Below are 18,964 nucleotides of genomic sequence, written 5' to 3' on the forward strand. Positions count from 1 at the left end.
TTAAGTTTTGTTTTTCATAATTTAAGAGTGATTGAAAAAGGGCACAACATAAATAAAAATTAAAATGAAACGCTTTAATAATTTTCAATTTTTACTATTACATAACAAAGACTAGATTAATTGATTTGCTAGTTATCAAAAAGTTCTGTATGACAAAATTTTTTTTCATCGATACTTGTAGACTTCATTGTCAATGTTTCTGAAGAATTCTTTGGTGGTGAGGATACGGGTGTCTTTGCTGATGTCATCTTGAATAGAAATGTATCCAACTGTTTCAATGATAGAGCATTGTGCAGCGTTTCCAAAGGTCTAATAGATACTCCACCGAAACCTTCTAGAACTAAAAATTAAAAATTTTTCTAAAGTTATAGTTTGAAATTTTTGCAATACTGTTTTTAGGATCAAGTAGGATTAAATTTTTAGCAAAAATTTTTAAACAAATTGCTTCAAACTGTTTGATTATTTGAAATGTTGCTGCTTTTACAGTATTTGATATTATAAACATTAAGAAAAAATATTATTTAACTGGTTGCAAATAAAATTATGGCAGTTCAAATTAAAAAATGAGAACTTAAACGAACTAAATGTCTGATATTAAAGTTGAAATTTTAATAATACATAATATTAGGAAGTGGATATTGTTTCTGAAAAATTTTAACCAATTGCTATGAGAAAATTATATTTGTTTTTAAAATATGTTTTTTTATTATGTTGAAAAACAAGTTATAACTTTTTAAATAGAAATAATGTATTCAACAATCAAATTTATTTAAGTTTAAAAATATTTTATAAAAATAATTTTTATCTTTTTTGACATGTTGTTGATTTAATGTATTCTGTACAACTTTTACTGCAGCAGTGTAATCATTATTAAAGATTGCAAAATTAATTATATTAGATAATTTAAATTGGCAATCTTGAATTGATTAGAGTGATGTTTCCATGGCTGTAAAGGTACTTAGAATAGCAGCAGTTTTGAAATCAGTTTGATAATTAACTTCTTAGTAATTATTAATATTAACTTTCTAATGTAATGTTTGACGATTTTTTTAGTCATAGACTTACCATATAATATAAGTAACAAAAATTAGTGCACAGTGTGTATTCATAATATGTTATTTAGTTTTTTTAACAGCCATAAATCTCTAACATTATTAAATGTAAAAATAATCTCGAACTTACCTCAAGTTAATTTGTAATTTTTCTATTTATATAATATTTTTGCATTATGTAACAATTTTTATTTTTAATAAGCAACGGCAAAGCAATTTTTCACTTATTATATTTTATTTCTGCTTAAATATAATACATGTTATGTATTTATTTAAATAATTTGTATTTCATACAAACGTGTAATATTGAAGAAAAATTACACGATAGATTTGCCTACATTTTGTAATTCTTTACTTTGTTTTTTGGAAGAAAGGTTAATTTTTTTGAATTACTAATAAATAGCAATATGCTATCAAAGTAACTTTTTTAAAAAAAATGTTTACTACACAAAAACGAAAAGCGATTTGCTAAATAACAAAAATTACCTGTATTTGATGCTGAATTTGGTGCCATTTCCCTTAAATTCGGGGCAGATGAGCTTCCTGATATGACCGCTGTACTAAATAAACTGCTAGTGCTAGTTGCCACTTTTTTACTGAATCCACTGAAGCCTAACATTTTTATATAACTCATCTGACCGGCAATACTGTGTCTCTGACGTCGTGAGCTTGCGGACGCCGTATTGGATATTGAAGTTGGGTTTTCTGAATTGTGGTTTGTTAATTCATTTTTAGGATTAGGACAAAGTATGTTAGGGTGATTAATATTCAAAATGGTGGTTGGGAAAGAGTTAAAATGATTGTTATTAAAAGCTAATTTTTTATTTTCAATTTCAATGTTATTTTCAATTTGTTTATTATTTGTAAATGTTTTATTATTATTGCATTCAAGATTAAAGTCATCATATTGAGTATTAATATAAGTAAGATTTTTATTCGAATCATCCTCAACTTTTGAAGGATCAATTATTTTGAACTTTTGTAATGTTTTGTTGTTATGATTATAATTAGAAAGAATTATTTTTGCTTTATTACTTTTCTTTTTTTCTTCTGAAAGCTGAATAAAAGGATCGTTTTCAGGATTAACATTTAAATCTGCATCAATATCTTTTGTTGTATTAGCTGCTATGGATCCAAAATTTATATTATCAAAAGAAAAGTACAAATTGTCGAAATTATTAATATTATTGCTATTATTGTCAGAAGTGTTTAGCAAAATTATATTTTCATCACATAAATTAAAGTTTGAATCGGAAGATGAATATAGACAAGATAATGGTATTTCATTCGTTGCTAGAGTAGAAATTTGATTATTAGTTTGAACTGAAAAATTTAATATTTCATCAGAATGAAAATGTTTCCAATATTTTAAATTTATTGGTTCTGGTGTTAGCGAATCAAGTGCAAACTTTATATCAGACAAAGGTAATTCATTGGTGGATGAAAATGTAATAAATGATTTATTTAAATTATTTTTAGGGGATATTTTCAGTAATGGTATTTCCCTTCCTTTTGATTTTGTTAATTTTTTTTTTTTTTGTAAGTGTAACATAAAATTAAAAAAAATATATATATATATATATCGAGGAAAGCATGCGCATTTACATACAAATAAAATTAGTTTTCGGAAGTAAAAAGTGGATGTGATATAGAAATAAAAGGAAAATAAATATTACCAATAAGTTTGCAAAAATATTTATAAAAGTATAAAGTAAAGAAAAATTCATAACTTTTTTACAAAGCCAAGCTATATTTAAGGGATCCTTGAGTTTTTTTTTGTACAAAAGAAAAATCATGCAACATATTGAAAAACAATTGAAATTTTCTGATACATTTAAAAGTTTAATGCCACTTATAAAACAAAAAAAATTTTTAATTATTATTTTGTAAAATAATGTTATCCAGAGAAAAAATATTTTCTCCTGTTTGTTAAATCAATAACAAACTTAATGGCTTCAAGCAAAAAAAATTTTTTTTGTTAACTCAGTAATTTTTGAGAAGATTACTTTAAACATTTTAATATTAAAATATTGATCCAATGAACTGCATGAAATATTTATATAAAAAAAATTTCTAAATGAACAGTAGATATTTTATTAGTATTGAAATTTAAAAAAACAAAAATTTTTTAAGAATTTATTTCATTTCATAAGGCATAATTATTTTAACGAAATCATTCTTGCGATGGAAATTTTTCTACTCATCGGTATTTTATCTATGTGCAAACAAGCACATGGTATTTATTCATATAAAAGTTTTGTCTTCGGATAAAAATCTATTTAAGTTTCTTCATATAGATTTATAAAAAAATAATATTAAATTTTCAAAATTGTGTATTAGTTTCCGTGCATAAGATTAAATGAGCAAATTCATGCAGAAATTTTGCAAAATTACATTATCATAACAAATCGTTATAAAATTTGCTTTTTTTTATATTTATATATATGTAATATGAAAATTATTTAATTTATTTTAAAAGTGACATTTATTCATAATTTTAATGGTAACAAAGCTTTCCAAAATTAAGAAATATCACTTTAATTTTTTCATTTTATTAAATATTCGCAATTTATTTTTTTCAATTAAAATAAGTTTTGTGATTATTTAATGAAATGATTAATGTACGCTCAGAGACACGACATTATCCGTCCAGATGCATGTTATATTGAAATAATATATTACATTTAAATTTGTAAATATATTACATAATGGTATATAATATACATATACATATATATATGTATATTATATATATATATATCTAAATACACATGTATATATGTGTATACTTATGTTTTTCAAAACTGGATTTATGTATGATCCAAGTCTCCAATACCCTGATTTAAAAATTGTTATAATTAGTTATATCTTGCTTCATAATTCAGTAATTACCATTCAAATGCTGAATTATATATTGTAATGAAAAATTACTGCAATTTTGAAGTCAGGGATACCTTATGAAACTAAATGTGCGAAATCAACCTATTTGGCTCATAAATCCATCATTTGCATTAAATTATTTTCAAAATATTGTAAACTAAATTCCTATTATGATTAACAATAAATACTATCGATTTTTCTTGTATATTTCGTGTTATCTATTGCATAGTATAAGAATCAGGTTAATTTAACTAAAACTGTGGATATCGCTTATTGATTTAATAATTATAGAATTGTTAATTAATACGAAAGTAGAGTTAACCTACAATTAAAGTTTGAGTAGCTAAAATTTTTTTAGTAAACCAATTTTTTTTTATTTTATTTTTCTCTAGCTATACATAATAATTTTATTTGTCTAAAATTAAACAGAAAAATTGTTAGACTTGATTCTAACGCTGATTATAATTTTTAATATTGTTATTAAGTACATATTGTTAACCATAATAGGGACGTAAATTTTTTGCCTTTGCGTTAAAATTTTTTGAGAACTGAGCACAAATAGGGCAATTCATTTTTAGTATGCATTATTTTATGAAAATTTTAGCAAATTATGAGTATTTTCGATTCAATTTGAAATTTCCCTATGCTTTTTTCTGAATTTATGTGTTCTTGTTGGAAAACAATGTTTACATATTATAAGCAAAACAAAAAAAAATACTTGATAAGTATAAGTGTAAGAGGAAAATCAAAAATATAAGTTTTTTTTTTGAAAATAATTGTGTATTTTAAATAATTGGATAGTTTTTAAAAGGCGAATGAAAAATGCTAATTAGAGTTTAAAATAGTTTTAAAGAATCGCAAAAGAAAACTAAAACATTTAACAAAAAAAAATTTACTAATTTGTACAAAATTTTTATTCGATTTATATTTATGTACTGATGAAACGATTTTTCCGCAAGATAAGATTATTCAATAGTTTCGGTTCTGATTCTTGTATTATTACAGGAATTAAAATATGTAGGAAAATAATATGTATAAAGTGTACTAGTTTAAGAAATGCCGATTCAAATATTCTAAATTACATTGTTATAGATATACATTAATATATCCGAGTACCAATTTTTATATTATTTGTTAAGAAAGTAATAAAATGAAAGGATTAATTTTCAAGCTTCATTACAAGAGCTTTTAAAGAAGTTATTGAAAAGAAATTTTATTTCAGAGTGTAAAAACTCAAAAGAACGTATTTAACTATCAGTGAAACGACTATTAATAAAATTTATAATATAAATATTACAAATAGATAAACTAATGAAATTATAAAAGTCTTCAGAGAAGATAAAAAAAATAATTTTAATATTTATAATTTAATGCAGTACTACATATATCCATAATATAGTTCGATAAAATTATTTATACATATTCTGTTTAAGAACTGAATAAGAATGCCTAATAAAAAATAAGTTTATTTGTTTTCCTAGAACAATAATTGATTTTCAGGAATAAAAATTTTTAAACTAACTCAGGCTCTATACGAGTATTACGATATACTCTAATGATTGTATTTTTTCCGTGTATTTCCAATGTGATTTTTCTATTTCCAGAGAAAAAACATAAGAGAAATTAAAACAGCTTTTAATGTAGAGTCCGATTCGCTTTTTAATAAACTTGATAATTTTTCTCATTTGCCTAATCATATTATCGTACATTCGTTTCTCTAAAATTGATACACACACGTAACAGAAAAATATCGAAAGTTCTTGCTTTCAGAAAAGAAACAAAAAGTTTTTAAATGTTTTGTTTTATCTATGATTTTCATTGTATCAATTGTATTTGATAGTGCATATTGTGTGCACGAAATTATGTTCCGTATAGCTGTTAACAAAAACTATAAATTATTTCAACGTAAACTTTTTTTGAATACGTGCTAATTTCCATAAATTATTATTTTCATTTTAATTCTAAATTTATTTTTCGAAATTGAGACATGGATCAAAAAGTACACACATTTCATTTATGGATTAAAATCCCGAAAAATTAGCGTATTTGCGTAGACATTGTTCCAGATGCAGTAAACTAAACTTTTAATTAATTAGTATCATAGAAAAGAAAACTTTATATTAGTAAAAAAAAATAAAACGGAAAACATTGTTTATAAAAAAATTAAAACCTTTTTTAAATTGCAAATTAAAAAACAAACATTTTGTTCAATTATTCTTTCGTTATTCAAGTCGAAAAAGTTATTCAAGTCGAAATACTAAGTTTGCATGAGAAATTTCAAAATAGTTAGAATTATACCTTTAATTTTTTGGTGTCTGTTGTCGAATGAACGAGACCTTGGCTCACTTTCTGGGCTTAAATTTCTATTGGATTCCAGTGACCCTGATTGTTTAGATTGAGCTAATTCCTCACTTAATCTTTTTGCTAAGTCCCTGGCTTCATGGCCGCACACTGTATGATGTGTTCCAATAGGAATAGGTTTGGAAGTTGACATGTATTCTAAAATAGCTGGTGAAATTTCCCTTTCCCGATTTTTTTCTTCCAAAAACAAAGGCTCCTAAAAGTTTAAAAGATATATCTGAAGCAAACTTAAAAAATTAAATAATTGAAAAAAATATATTCTATGTGGGCGAGAATAAGGAATATCAATATTTTACTAATAAAAATTTTAAATTTACAAGTTTTATAGATTAAAATTCAGTGTTCTTGGGTGAAGCAGATTCAGTTAAGATTAGAATAATATATAATTAGTACAAACACTAACTCGTTTTCAGTAATTAAAAATATTTGAAATTTTGATAATTGACATTTTAAAACGATTTCAAAATGTAAAATTAAATAGTTAAATAAGATTAAAATATTTCGATTTAGTGTGAAATGTAAATTCATAATTGGCGCTGTTGGATTTTGAAGTCGTACTCTAACCCAATTTAAAAAGTTATTTATCAATGAAAAATTATGTTTTTTGAATATTTCGTTGCGCCAGCTTTTTTGACTCTTTGTATCAAAAGGGTCAAAAAATTTAGACAATATGCAAAATTATAAACAAAATATTCATATGTACATACCTCAGAATTTTGTATTGAATTTTCATCTAAAGAAATATCACTTTCTTCGTCGATTCTGGTTGGATTCTTACCTTCCGAAACCTAAATAAAGGGTTTTATTTATAAGAATCATTTTTTAAATGTAGTTGTTTACCATTCCCTTCGGTTGGGCATCATTTCGACTGTGAGGACGGAAACCGGGCCCGGGTGGTAAATTCTTTTGAACGCAACAATTAACACCCGGACTAAAATGTAATTCTACATGGAATCTTTCCTCCGAAGATGGATCTTTCGTCGGATCTTCATATAACATTATTACAATTTGGGACATATAATTCAATTCGGATACCATTGAAATATAGTCCATTGCTCTTCGCCATTGTTCGTCAATTTCAACATTTAACAGGCCTCCGTGACGTAAAACAGTTAACAGAGAATGTACATGGCTCTCACTTGTGAAATAAAGTCGAGTTCTCACATGTCTTCCAGGACTTGACACTCCGTGACTGTATCGTGGATTTAAGCGATTTACACTTTCATCACCAGATTCTTCAATATTTCGTTGCAAATCAGATTTTATCTTCTTTAATAATGGAGTGCATATGCCTTGACCAATAGTTAATTTTTCATGAATGGTAAGTCCGTATTCTTGGGGTATAACAATGTCAGCCAGATACTTTGCGTACATATACAGTTCTTAAATAATAAAGAAAAGAATAAATTTTATATCAATATATTATACAATTATTAATTTATAAATGATCAAAACTATTATTCACTTAAATTTCATCTAATTAAAAACATTCAGGGGAGAAAAAATTGCTAATTTTTTAAATTACCTTCCGCTTGTTCATATTGTAAAGTGTGTTGATTATGTTGAAGATCATATTTAATACAATCATAAATGTCTGGAATTTTCGATATGTCAAAAGTTTTGCTTTTGGTTGAAAAATCTTTTTCAATTTTTTCCCAACGACGCGCCATCAAATCCCATGTCTCTCCATGATATAATATTGCGTCTTTAGTTTTTGGATCCTCTTTCTTTACCGTTATAACATCCAACAGCGCTTTTATCAGCGTGATAACATGAACACAACATTTGACAGGATTTTTTACAAAGTTTATTGCTTGATTTATACTAATACTGCTTCCTGGATTTATTGCATTTATGTCTTCTTGGGTAAAATCACGATCTACTTGCATAAGCTCATGTAGACGATTTTTAGCCCTTAAAATAGAAGTTACTAAACTCCACATGCAATAAATAATTAAAACATTTAATTACATGTCTTGATATTTACTAGAATCACAGTCATTGTCTAGAAGTCCATTTGTATTTGCGCTTTTGACCATTTGTACTAATATAGGGGTTAGCTCCCCCTCTAAAGCTAATAACCCTTTAGCGAATGCAGCAGCAGTCATTTGAACTCGACCTTCGTCTGAAGCGTAAATTTTCAAATCGTGACGGAAAGTTGAATGTAAGCTGCAAAATTAATAATACATGTAATAAAAATTTTCAAAATAATATGAGAAATTTATTATAATAAATGATAATATAAATTACTATAATATCTAATTGAAATAAATTTTTATTTATCGAAAAAATACCGTAAAAGACCAAGTCCTTGAGCTCCTGAATAATCATTTCTACCTTGACCGCCTGGATACATGCATCTAAATATACGTCCGAGTTCTTCTGCTTGAATTCTACCAGCAGGAGTTAATTCTCCCCCCCATTTAAGAATTAAAACCAGCGAGGGTTCTTTCGGAGCATCTATTTTATTAAAATCTAATTAAAGGAAATAAAAAGCACCATCATCATTTAAAGTTACCGTCATCAGAGCTCGACCCTCTTGGTCTTCCTTTAGGTTGATACTTCATTTGAACTTTTCTGTTGATCCCAGAAAAATGACCGTACCTAAAATTAATTAAATGATTAGTAATGTTAATAACAGTTAAAAAAAATTTATTAAGTTTTCTAGATTTGATATATTAATCAATGTCGAATTTCATTAATAAATCATTCCCTTGAAATTTCAACGTGATTATTTTCTTTTGGTTTTAATTCAACATTTATTTACACAAGAATAAAAAGTAAAACTAATAACTTAACAAATTTTAAATTTTTTTTATATTTACATTTCTAAAACGCTTTTTAGTTGTTCAAGCTTGCCCTGTTTTTCTTCAATTTCTGAATCGACTGATTTACCCGCTTGAATTTCAGCTAATAAGGATCTTGCTATGTCTAAAATTTCTTGCAACTGCTTTGGTCTTTTTAATTTCACGTGTCCATATTTGTAACCGTCGTATTTTTCAAATATTTCAAAAAATCTAGTTTTAACAAAATAATAATAAATTTTGAAATTTGAATGGAGTAACACATAAATATTACTTAGGATGCCTAACTTCAACTTTCATTTTTTGTTTTGGGGTTCGATCGCCGTGACGTATAACAGCTACTACGCATCTATAGGTAAATGAAAAATTAACATAAAAACTTTAAATTTCAAGTTTATCTACGTATAACAGTTAATACCTTAATTCCATCATTTTTCCAAAGGTGGTTGGAACAATTGGAGGGTCATCCAGTTGGAAAGGTACTGACCAAGGTATATGTAGTGTGGGTGTTAATTCTCTGAGAATCATGTTTCCAAGAATTTTTGCACAGTCATCATAATATTTGTTCGAATTCTTTACAAAACTAAATCCATTTACATCGCAAACAAATGATTTTCCGTTCGCCCTAATAATAATAATACTAGTTCTAAATACATGATTGTATAACAAATATAAATATGCAAATGTTTATAATAAATATAAGACTGGTCAACTTAACCATATAATAAATAACTTATGCATTATATACTTACAATACATAATTTATGCATTATATCAAAAAATAACCTTATGTATCATAATATGGGCATTCGCAAAATGTTTATGTGTATATATCTACTATTTATTTAAAATATAAAAATAATATTTAAATACCTTAATAAGTCAAATCCACACACACTTTGTTTAAAAGCTAAACACACTTTGCGAGATATTAACTTTTCGGTGTTGTTTAAAATTACCGGATATCGAATTTCTTTTCCTTCACTGTCCCTTTCTACCTTGCCATCTAGAGCAGGACTTTTCCGCGCCTCGGCTGTTAATAACAGATTAAAAAAAATTTTTTTTGTTCGAAAAATTAAATACTTACCATGAGCATAATCTGGGCCAACAGTGTAAACTTTCACATCAGTACCTATATGTAATAAGGATGGATAAAAATTTTGAAATAATTTTGAGAAAAAGCTCATTGGAATTTTTTTTTCTAAAATTACCGTCTGTAGGCATAAAATCTTCATATATGAAAGAACCTGTTTTCCGTACTCTCGATTCAGGAGAATACACACTTGATCTAGATCCAATCTAAAATAAAGAAAATAATAAAAGAACATAGAAAATTGGAAGATAGTACTTTGCGAAATAAGCGTTGACTTCCACCCCCTGCTGACGTAGGGTAATATATATAAATATTATGGTCTTCCGCCGATACAGGTTTTTCTACAAATGGTTTGTTGAAAATAATACCATTGACTTCAACGTGATCCTCAGATTCAATTAATTCGTGTTCTAAAATAACACAGAAATTAATATTTAAAATTATTTGAAATATAAAATTTACGTTTAGGATCTGGAGAATCTCTGTCTAAGACTGCATACCGAGGAATCTCAATTCCTTCATTTTCTAGTATCGAATAAACTTTTCTTCGATCCTAAAAATAAATTTTAGTATAAAACGTCTGAGTTATGCATTCGTATTAAATAACAGCATTTTCAAGTACCTACCATTATATCGTACTGCATAAGTAAATTATTAATAACATACGGTTTTCGTAATTGTGCATACTGTATAGCTTTGTCCAAAGGAAATCCTTTTGAATGAAAAGATATTAAACAATCACATATTGGCCAATTGTCAACCGGTTCCTAAAAAAAAAAAACAGATTACGTTTAGGATTTTACAGTTAACGAAGTGTTACCATCAATATAACTTCTTCTTGAAAAACCAATATTTTTATGTATTCGAATTCTTGGAGCCTAGTCAAAATTTCTTTCATTGGTTTAGATTGCGTTTTTTTAGCCATGGCACATACTCCAACTATAACTTGTTTTCCAGAATTAGATGAAACACTGCAATCGGAGTCCATTCCATCAGTGTTTTCACAACAAATGTCAATATCACTCTATAAAAAGAAAAAGAAATTAAAAATTTCCAAAAGGACTTGAATTTTAATAATTCGCAAAACCGGTCTGATGCCTACTTAAAACAGCGTTTTAATGTTATGAACTACGATTTGATTTCAGCTTTTTTTTATGAAAAAGCGAATAGAGTTTAGAAAAGAAAACAATATTAATTTGGAAGAGAAAATATTTACATATTGTTTTGTAAATATTTATCACTTTTTAATTAAAATTTTGCACTGTTTGTTTAGATTACAGGTAATACTAGCTTGCCTTACTACTTATATACATGCATATAAACTTAGAGTATAATTATATTATCATGTTAGCTGTGATTTTTAATCAAATTAATTAAGCAAGTCGGTACTGAATTTATAACAAAATTTGGTCAACAAGACGAACATTTAATATTTATGTAGGTACGTATGTGATATGTAATTAATATTGTTTGAGTTTCGCTTGTTTTTATTCGCAATTGCAAAATTTTCAATTAATATAGTTTTTCTTTTACTTTATATGTAAAATATTCATTATGTTAAAATCTATGTAAATTTAAATGAACAGTTTTTGCCTTACATTTCCATCATGTCCTAGGCAAAATCCGACGCTTGGTCTTGCCATTTGTTGATATCCTATTTCTAATTCAGAATAAGACATTCTCACATTCTACCACTAAGTAGTTCAATAATTTATATTTATATTTATTTGGCTTTTTAATAGATTTTCATTATAAATTTTGCTATATTGTCAACATATTTACATTGCGTAACTTCAATTTACAAATCATACGTAGTTTAGTAAATGATAAATAAATGAATGATAAATGACAGTTTTTGATTGATGTTTTGAGAGAATCGAATATATCGTTACGGCACACGATACTATCAAAGTTAACTACATATATTAAAGTTATTGCCACCGTGAGGTAAAGGAGCTGTATTTAAAAATATGTTTGTTTTATGCAGACGTTTAAGAAAATTAAATTTAGGGTTTCAAATAAACGATATGAAACCTTTCAAATTATTAAATGTCTCTAAAATTTAATTTTACAAATATACATTTCGTGTAAAATAGAAAATGCTTTCTTGAGGCTCAAAATAAATTTTCTGAGCGGCTGACTCAAAGTGAGACAAAAATTTTTTTTAAGTAACAATAATTTTTAAAATGTTTACAAAAGCTTTTTCTGATGAACCTGTCAGAACCTGTCTTATACTCTATGACTAGAAAAATTGGAAAAAATTCTTATGGAATTTTTGTGGTTCCTAGTATATACTAGTTTTAGCAAAAAGCTGTCAATAATTTCAATTGTTTCTCATATTGCGTATGAATTTTTCAAATAAAATTAATTAATTTATGAATAGATTGAATGTGAGTTGTAAAATCATTGGTAATAATTAACAAACCATTATATTTAATAAAATCTGCAAAAACATAATAAACCTTCATATAAATGACTTAATAACTTAAAAAAAACACAAAGTTTATTGCTATTATTTTATATCCGAGGGTCGATTTGATTACGTTCTGCAATATTAAAAAAAGTTTACGTAATCTAACATTACAACGACCATATCTTATTTATCCGCAGGTGCTACTTTGCATTTTTAAGGAATTTTACATTTGCGGTAATAATATACAACATAAACACATGAAAATTTGGATCGACCTAGCTATATTAGTTGCAAAAATTTTGAAAGTTACACGATCATAAGAATTTCCTAATATTGAATAATGTCAATTCAAACGTCAATTCTCTTATCGTCAACCGATAACTTCATTTTGTAGGCAACATTTCGTATTACTATTAACATACTAAATTACACATGAATTCAATCAGAAAACGACAAAATATAACTGTCGTCTTAAATGTCCTTAATACCTGTGTTTACACGACAAAGTTTGCGTTAGTGGTTGACATATGCTTCGTTCTCCATGCTAAATAAAATAATAAAATTAACTTTATAGTTTTTATAGTTTTTAATGCCTTTAACTAGTTTTAATGTACTTCACTTGATGAAAGAACATAAGTAAAACTAATAAAGTTAAAATAATAAAATCGATTATTATAATTTTGATTTTTGATACTTTGAATTCTTTGTTCACATTACTGGTTTTGTCACTATGCTAGGATTTAGTAACTAAGGTAGAATAAACAAAACAAGCAATTTTATATTCCTTCTCTTTGAAATTAATAAATGTAAAAATTCAACGTTATCTATATACATTTTTTTTTAAATTAAAATGAATCAATATAAATCTTTATTTAAAATTAATGGAATTCCTATATTACCGCCTTTGGTAATTATTGTATTTTTTTTATATTGTATAAAATATATATGTATGTAGGTACCAAATACCTACCCTTATTTAAATTTTGCATAAAACAAAAATGTTTAAAACAAAGTATTTTTAGATGACCGCCGAAAAATATGAAGAGTGTAGAAAATACAAATTAGAGGCTAGTAACTTAGAAAAAAGGCGAAAAATGGATTCCTTGTCAAATTTTTCTGCAAGTGGTTGTGATGAGCAAGAGTTGTCTGATGAAGAGACTGAAACACTAGGTGGCAGTGTTCAGTCAAGTTTAGGAAAATCAGAAACTCTTATTTATGATGTTATAAGCAATACTGTTATGATACCAAATGAAAAATTTAATATTTCAGAAAATAAAGCTCCTAAGGTTTTAAAAACTGACGCAGTTACTCTTTTGCCACATGTGGAAAATGAAGAAAAATATTGCTGGAATGACATTCCGTCCATTATCGTTAATTCACCAAAGCACGTTGCACAAAAATTATGTTCAGTAAATATAGAAAATGAAAAATTCGAAGAAAACTCGAATACTAAATCAACCGCACAATTTTGTGACAAGATACCACCTTTAATTAGATCGGATTCATTTACATTGGAAGTACCTAGCCTTGCACTTGTAAATCAGCTGCTGAAACAGGACAATTCATTAAAAAAAAATGATGATTTAACGCAGCAACCAAAAATTCAAAGTAAGATAAAAAAGTCAAATGAACGAATTTATTTAATGGATAATCGACGTAAGAAGAGTCCTTATGATTCAAAACTAATAGTAAAATCTAAGAATCTCAAGAAACATCATAAGAATTTATCATTGAAACCAAAAGCAATTATTGACAAAAAGGCCAATTCCCCATACGACGAGACAAACGATCTGAAAGCCCGATATATCAGAAAATTGTTAGATAGTTTTGAAGAGGAGCGGAAAGCTAAGTTGAAAAAACTATTTGAAAAACAAAGAAATGAACAAGAAAAAGTAGAAGAAATATTTGAAAATCAGGAAAAAATGCTTTTGCAATTATTTAAAAATTTTGTCAATATCAAAGATGTAAGCTTATAATGAATTCAATATGTAGAAAAGGATGATATGAAATCTATGAATCAGAATTAAAAAATAAATGTGCCTTTGAAAATCAACTTTTCTAATAAAACAACAGTAAAAACATTCGTGTTCTGCTTTTTTTAAACAAGTTGCATTCAAATAATACATAATATGTATTTGATAATTTTGAAATGGTGTATAGGTATACATTTTTTCATAAAGCAATATTTCGTTATTGATTTAAAACAATATTTGTGCGAAGATGCGGTGGCACAACAATTTTCTTATTTAACTCATTAGCCTTTTCATAAGCAGCAATTGCTTTTTGCAAAGGAAAAATTGGTCGGCCTTTTTCTTTGGCATCCTTTATCAATTGATTGGCATATTGGAAAAAGAATTTGTCTTGTAAATCATAATTAATAGTATTTAGCTTAATATCCATTAATTTTTCGAAGTTTTGTGCTGCTTTTCCTTCTTTCATTAGATCTTTTAAGATTTTTTCAGTTCCTGTGTGTTTTTTAATTTTATTGATCCTATTTTGTATAAGATAATCTTGATAAATTTTTTCGTTTGTTAAACGATTAATCACTTCTTTATTGTAAATTTCTTTTTGCTTCGCATCAATATTATTTTTATACCGCAAATAGTTTTGGTAATCTTTAACTCTTTGATCTTGCAACTCCTTTTTTTTTTGGGCTTGTGCTTTTTGTTTTTGAATATAATTTTCAGTCTCTTCCTGAATTTTTTTTAAACGTCTTATTTCCTCAGCTGGTGCAGGATCTACTATACTTTCAATTATCTTTTTTGCATTATCGTCTATAAAACGCATTCTAAGGTACTTTCTTTGATTTTCTTTGGATTTTGTGGCTAGTTCTATATCGTGTTGTTTCTCTAAAAACGCAGTGTTCAGTTTATCTTCAATTTTATCTTCAATTGCCATTTTATAAGCTTTCTGTTGTTTATTTTTTAAATCATCTATAGCTTCTTTTTTGAATCGATTTTTTTTAAAACATTCGGCTGTTTTTACTACATTTTCATGCTTTTGAACCTCTTGTTTCATTAGCTCCAATATTTTTTTTTCTCCTGTCCAAAAATATAAAATAAATACATATCATCAGAATTTCATAAGTCTTGTTTTATACTATGTATACATAATGTAGATTTATTTAAATACTTAACAAATATCTGCACCCACTATCTTGCTTTGGTTTGATATGTTGAGTATGATATCTACATACCAAATGTATGATATGTTCATACCACGTATATCAAGAATTTAAATTTTTGATTATGTATTTCATATTCATTATTTAAGAAATTAAAAATTCCACCATAACATTACTAATGTAAAATTTTTATATATAAAATTTAATACGTTTAGACAGACGCCATTGTTCGTCATAAGGATGTTGCCTTGTTTTGAACCCTAGCATTGTAGATTTTATTTATTTATGTAGCACTTACTAGTAAAATACTCGTAAGATTTTTAAAAATAAATATCATATAGTGCCCTTTTGAATTATTTTAAAATATAAAATGTTTTCAATATCGTAAAAATATTAAATACCTAGTTTGAATCTACTTAGTTAAAGCCCTGCCAATTAATTAAATGTTAATTTGTGTAGGAATGCAATTAATTTACATCGGCACAAATAGGCAAACAAAAGTTTTGTGAACAAACCTTCAATTTTTTTCTTTATAAAATCTTCATGTTGTCCAGTTTTTTCCTTAATATCTTCAATAACATCCTTTTTGAATTTTTCTTTACGTCTTAGATCTAAATGAACTCTCCTGCGTTCTTCTTCCAAATAAGGTTCAGCTTGAGCTCGGAATAAAATATTTTCTTTAACTTTCTCCTCTTTTTCTCGTTCTTTCATTCGTTTATTAAAGTCTATGAAATCAATTTACTTATTTACACACAATACCTACATTTATATACATTAATACCTAACTGAATTTGCCGTCCTTTTAATATTTCGCAGAACATTGCAGCACTATCTAATTCTCGAGGGCCGGCAAGAAGATTTTGAATCATTCGTTCTGCCTTCTCAATTTTTTCTTTTCTTTTTTTTCTTATATTTTCAATCAAATTGTTATCTGAAATATGAATTTAGCAAAACAATAGCATTTTTTACGGTATGATGTCAATCGAACAATATATTTTAATTTTTTAATGTATTTATTTGAAATTTCTCTTACATAATAAAAAGAAGTAGCACCATAAAAGTAAGTATAAATTTAAAAAAAGTTCATTGTTCAACTCAAATCATGAAAGTATTTTTAAGAACATTAAATTATATGACAGTAGTAGAATTTATAGTACGTAAGATTCAAATGAGTTGATCAAATTTTGTAAACTCAATTTTATATTTTCAAAAAGTATAACAAGAAATATTAATGTGGATGTAGAACTGTACAAATGGTCAGTTTAACTTTTCTTTCACTATCAGCGAAGACAAATTTACTATCAACTAATCTGGCAGACAGAACAATATGTACTTTGATAGTAAATAACTTAAGTTAACTAAAATATATGTAATAATAATTTTTTTAGTTACCTTCCATTGACTTCAATGTATGTAATTTGGGTGTACAATTTTCTTTTTTGTCTTTTGAAGAAAATATGTTCTCCCAGTTTTTTATCATAGATTTTGATCCATTTTTTAAATATTCACAAAAACTTTTTTGCTCTGCTGATTGAATAGCTTTTTCATCAATTAAGAGATCTAAAATAGATTTGTATTTTTGCTTACTAAGAAGAAGAGGTTTCTGCACTTGGTTAGTAGTTTCACTAAATTTTTTGTACAACATTGTTAAATTTTAAAATTTAAATTAAAAATTAATTTTTATTTTTGACAAATTTTGTTTCCTTTTATATTCTAAAAGTTTTTTACGTTCCTATGTATGTACATAATCTTTGATATAACTAAATAATATATGTATATTGGTTCCTATGCGATAAATATTTGCTTCTAAATAGCAACGAATACAAATTTTTTTATACGCTTCTTATTGTTATATAATTGTCCATTATTACAAAAAGGCGGAATAAAAAACAAAATAATAAAAGTATTTCGTTACAATTTGGCTCTATTCAAATTTTAATAGTAATGTTGATTTAGTTTCTAGAGCATAGCTTGCAATGTAAGCGCATATTCTGTTCAGTCAGAATATTCCATCAAGCAGTCATTGAGAATTCTATTCTTTCTATTCATTAGAATGAATAAACAAAAATAACCATTATTTGTTAAAATATTAACTGGGAAAATTTCTTTTCTTGAAAAATAGAAATTTCATATGGAACTAGTCCAGCCCAAACCTGATAACATTCTATATAGTTTTTATAATAGATTTTATTTTATGAATGTACAATTTTTTTTACTAGTCCTTATGAATAACTGTTAAGTAAATGTCAAAATTGACAAAAAAAAGAGAAACAAATTAGACAAAACTTTGAAAATTTTCTATTTTTGGTGGGAAAAAATATAAACAAAAAGAAAATTGCATTTAATAAAATCATGACTGATAAAAAATATAGTTATGATAAAAAAACAAATTTATACTTTCACATAAAAATATGTTTGTGTATTTGCTGACATTTATGTGTCTTGTTGAAATAAATAAAATATGCACTCATTTAAAAACTAATAGAAAAAAAATTTTTTTAAAGTTTTCTTGTTTTATTGAATTGAAGTCTTTTGTTTTAGGTTCCTCCAATGGGACCGCTACTTAATTGTAAATCTCCTCACATAAGCCTATGATGTGAAAGGATTTACTCCAAATCTCAAATTTTAAATTTTATTGTAATGTCAATGAAGTGTCATGCACGACAGACACATATGCATATAATTATATACTAATTATATACTCTTTTAGTCCTTTTTTAATAAATTTTTTAAATTTATTATTAATTTTAGTATTCGTGCTTATAAATAATGTGTGCATATGTATAATTGTGCAAAAAACCAGCATAATATGCTATAAAAGATATATACTTATATATAAATGTATACATGCATGATGTATTTAAATTTCTATAATGAAAGTTTATAGTGTGTTTGTTTTTACTTTTTTACATTAAAGCAAAACTTAATGAAATGTCAGTATACTGTTGGCCATCATAATAATATAAATTTTGATCCACTAACAAACAAAAAAGAAAAACATTAAATCAGATGCATAAAACATAAAAAAATGTATATATATATACATATATTATGTACATTTTTTGTATATTATATTAAATACTTTGAAGTATGTATATCGATAAGTGTGCGGACGTTACGCGAAAATCTTATGATGAATGTTTTAATTTATTATTGTTTATATGAAATGTTTGGATGTATATAAACATTATGTATCCATGTTTGTATATATGTATGTCGAATTTATTATGTTTCCAT

At 26.0% G+C, this 18,964-nt stretch overlaps 3 protein-coding genes across 7 annotated transcripts; 1 reads left to right on the forward strand and 2 right to left on the reverse strand.

Moving 5' to 3' along the window:
• Positions 1-53: 53 nt before the first annotated feature.
• Positions 54-12,002, reverse strand: LOC129614237 (inositol hexakisphosphate and diphosphoinositol-pentakisphosphate kinase). 5 transcript variants are annotated; one of them, XM_055528716.1, is made up of 20 exons: positions 11,789-12,002; positions 11,011-11,214; positions 10,817-10,957; positions 10,653-10,743; positions 10,446-10,600; positions 10,309-10,396; positions 10,185-10,229; positions 9,971-10,130; positions 9,516-9,722; positions 9,372-9,446; positions 9,119-9,310; positions 8,812-8,897; positions 8,588-8,753; positions 8,265-8,462; positions 7,819-8,207; positions 7,134-7,675; positions 7,001-7,081; positions 6,231-6,489; positions 1,539-2,561; positions 54-340 (listed from the first exon to the last, which is right to left on the reverse strand). In XM_055528716.1, the coding sequence occupies exons 1-20, from the start codon at positions 11,867-11,869 to the stop codon at positions 129-131; spliced, it is 4,395 nt and encodes a 1,464-aa protein (XP_055384691.1). In that variant the 5' UTR covers positions 11,870-12,002; the 3' UTR covers positions 54-128. The 5 variants fall into 5 exon arrangements, with proteins under 5 accessions (XP_055384691.1, XP_055384694.1, XP_055384693.1 ...); XM_055528719.1 differs by having other exon boundaries at positions 1,539-1,757; positions 8,588-8,768; XM_055528718.1 differs by having other exon boundaries at positions 1,539-2,375; positions 8,588-8,768.
• Positions 12,003-13,369: 1,367 nt separating this feature from the next.
• On the forward strand, positions 13,370-14,656 carry LOC129614386 (uncharacterized). Its single transcript, XM_055528960.1, has 2 exons — positions 13,370-13,510; positions 13,626-14,656. Exons 1-2 carry the CDS (start codon positions 13,454-13,456, stop codon positions 14,577-14,579), a joined length of 1,011 nt encoding a protein of 336 aa, XP_055384935.1. The 5' UTR covers positions 13,370-13,453; the 3' UTR covers positions 14,580-14,656.
• A 91-nt stretch (positions 14,657-14,747) lies between these two features.
• LOC129614410 (myosin heavy chain, clone 203-like) lies at positions 14,748-17,372 on the reverse strand. The gene is made up of 4 exons (XM_055528998.1): positions 17,120-17,372; positions 16,509-16,658; positions 16,243-16,452; positions 14,748-15,644 (listed from the first exon to the last, which is right to left on the reverse strand). The coding sequence occupies exons 1-4, from the start codon at positions 17,370-17,372 to the stop codon at positions 14,794-14,796; spliced, it is 1,464 nt and encodes a 487-aa protein (XP_055384973.1). The 3' UTR covers positions 14,748-14,793.
• Between the last annotated feature and the right edge of the window lie 1,592 nt (positions 17,373-18,964).

This window comes from Condylostylus longicornis, unplaced genomic scaffold (genome assembly GCF_029603195.1).
Source record: "Condylostylus longicornis isolate FDR11 unplaced genomic scaffold, ASM2960319v2 ptg000107l, whole genome shotgun sequence".
In the NCBI taxonomy this organism is placed as follows: domain Eukaryota; kingdom Metazoa; phylum Arthropoda; class Insecta; order Diptera; family Dolichopodidae; genus Condylostylus; species Condylostylus longicornis.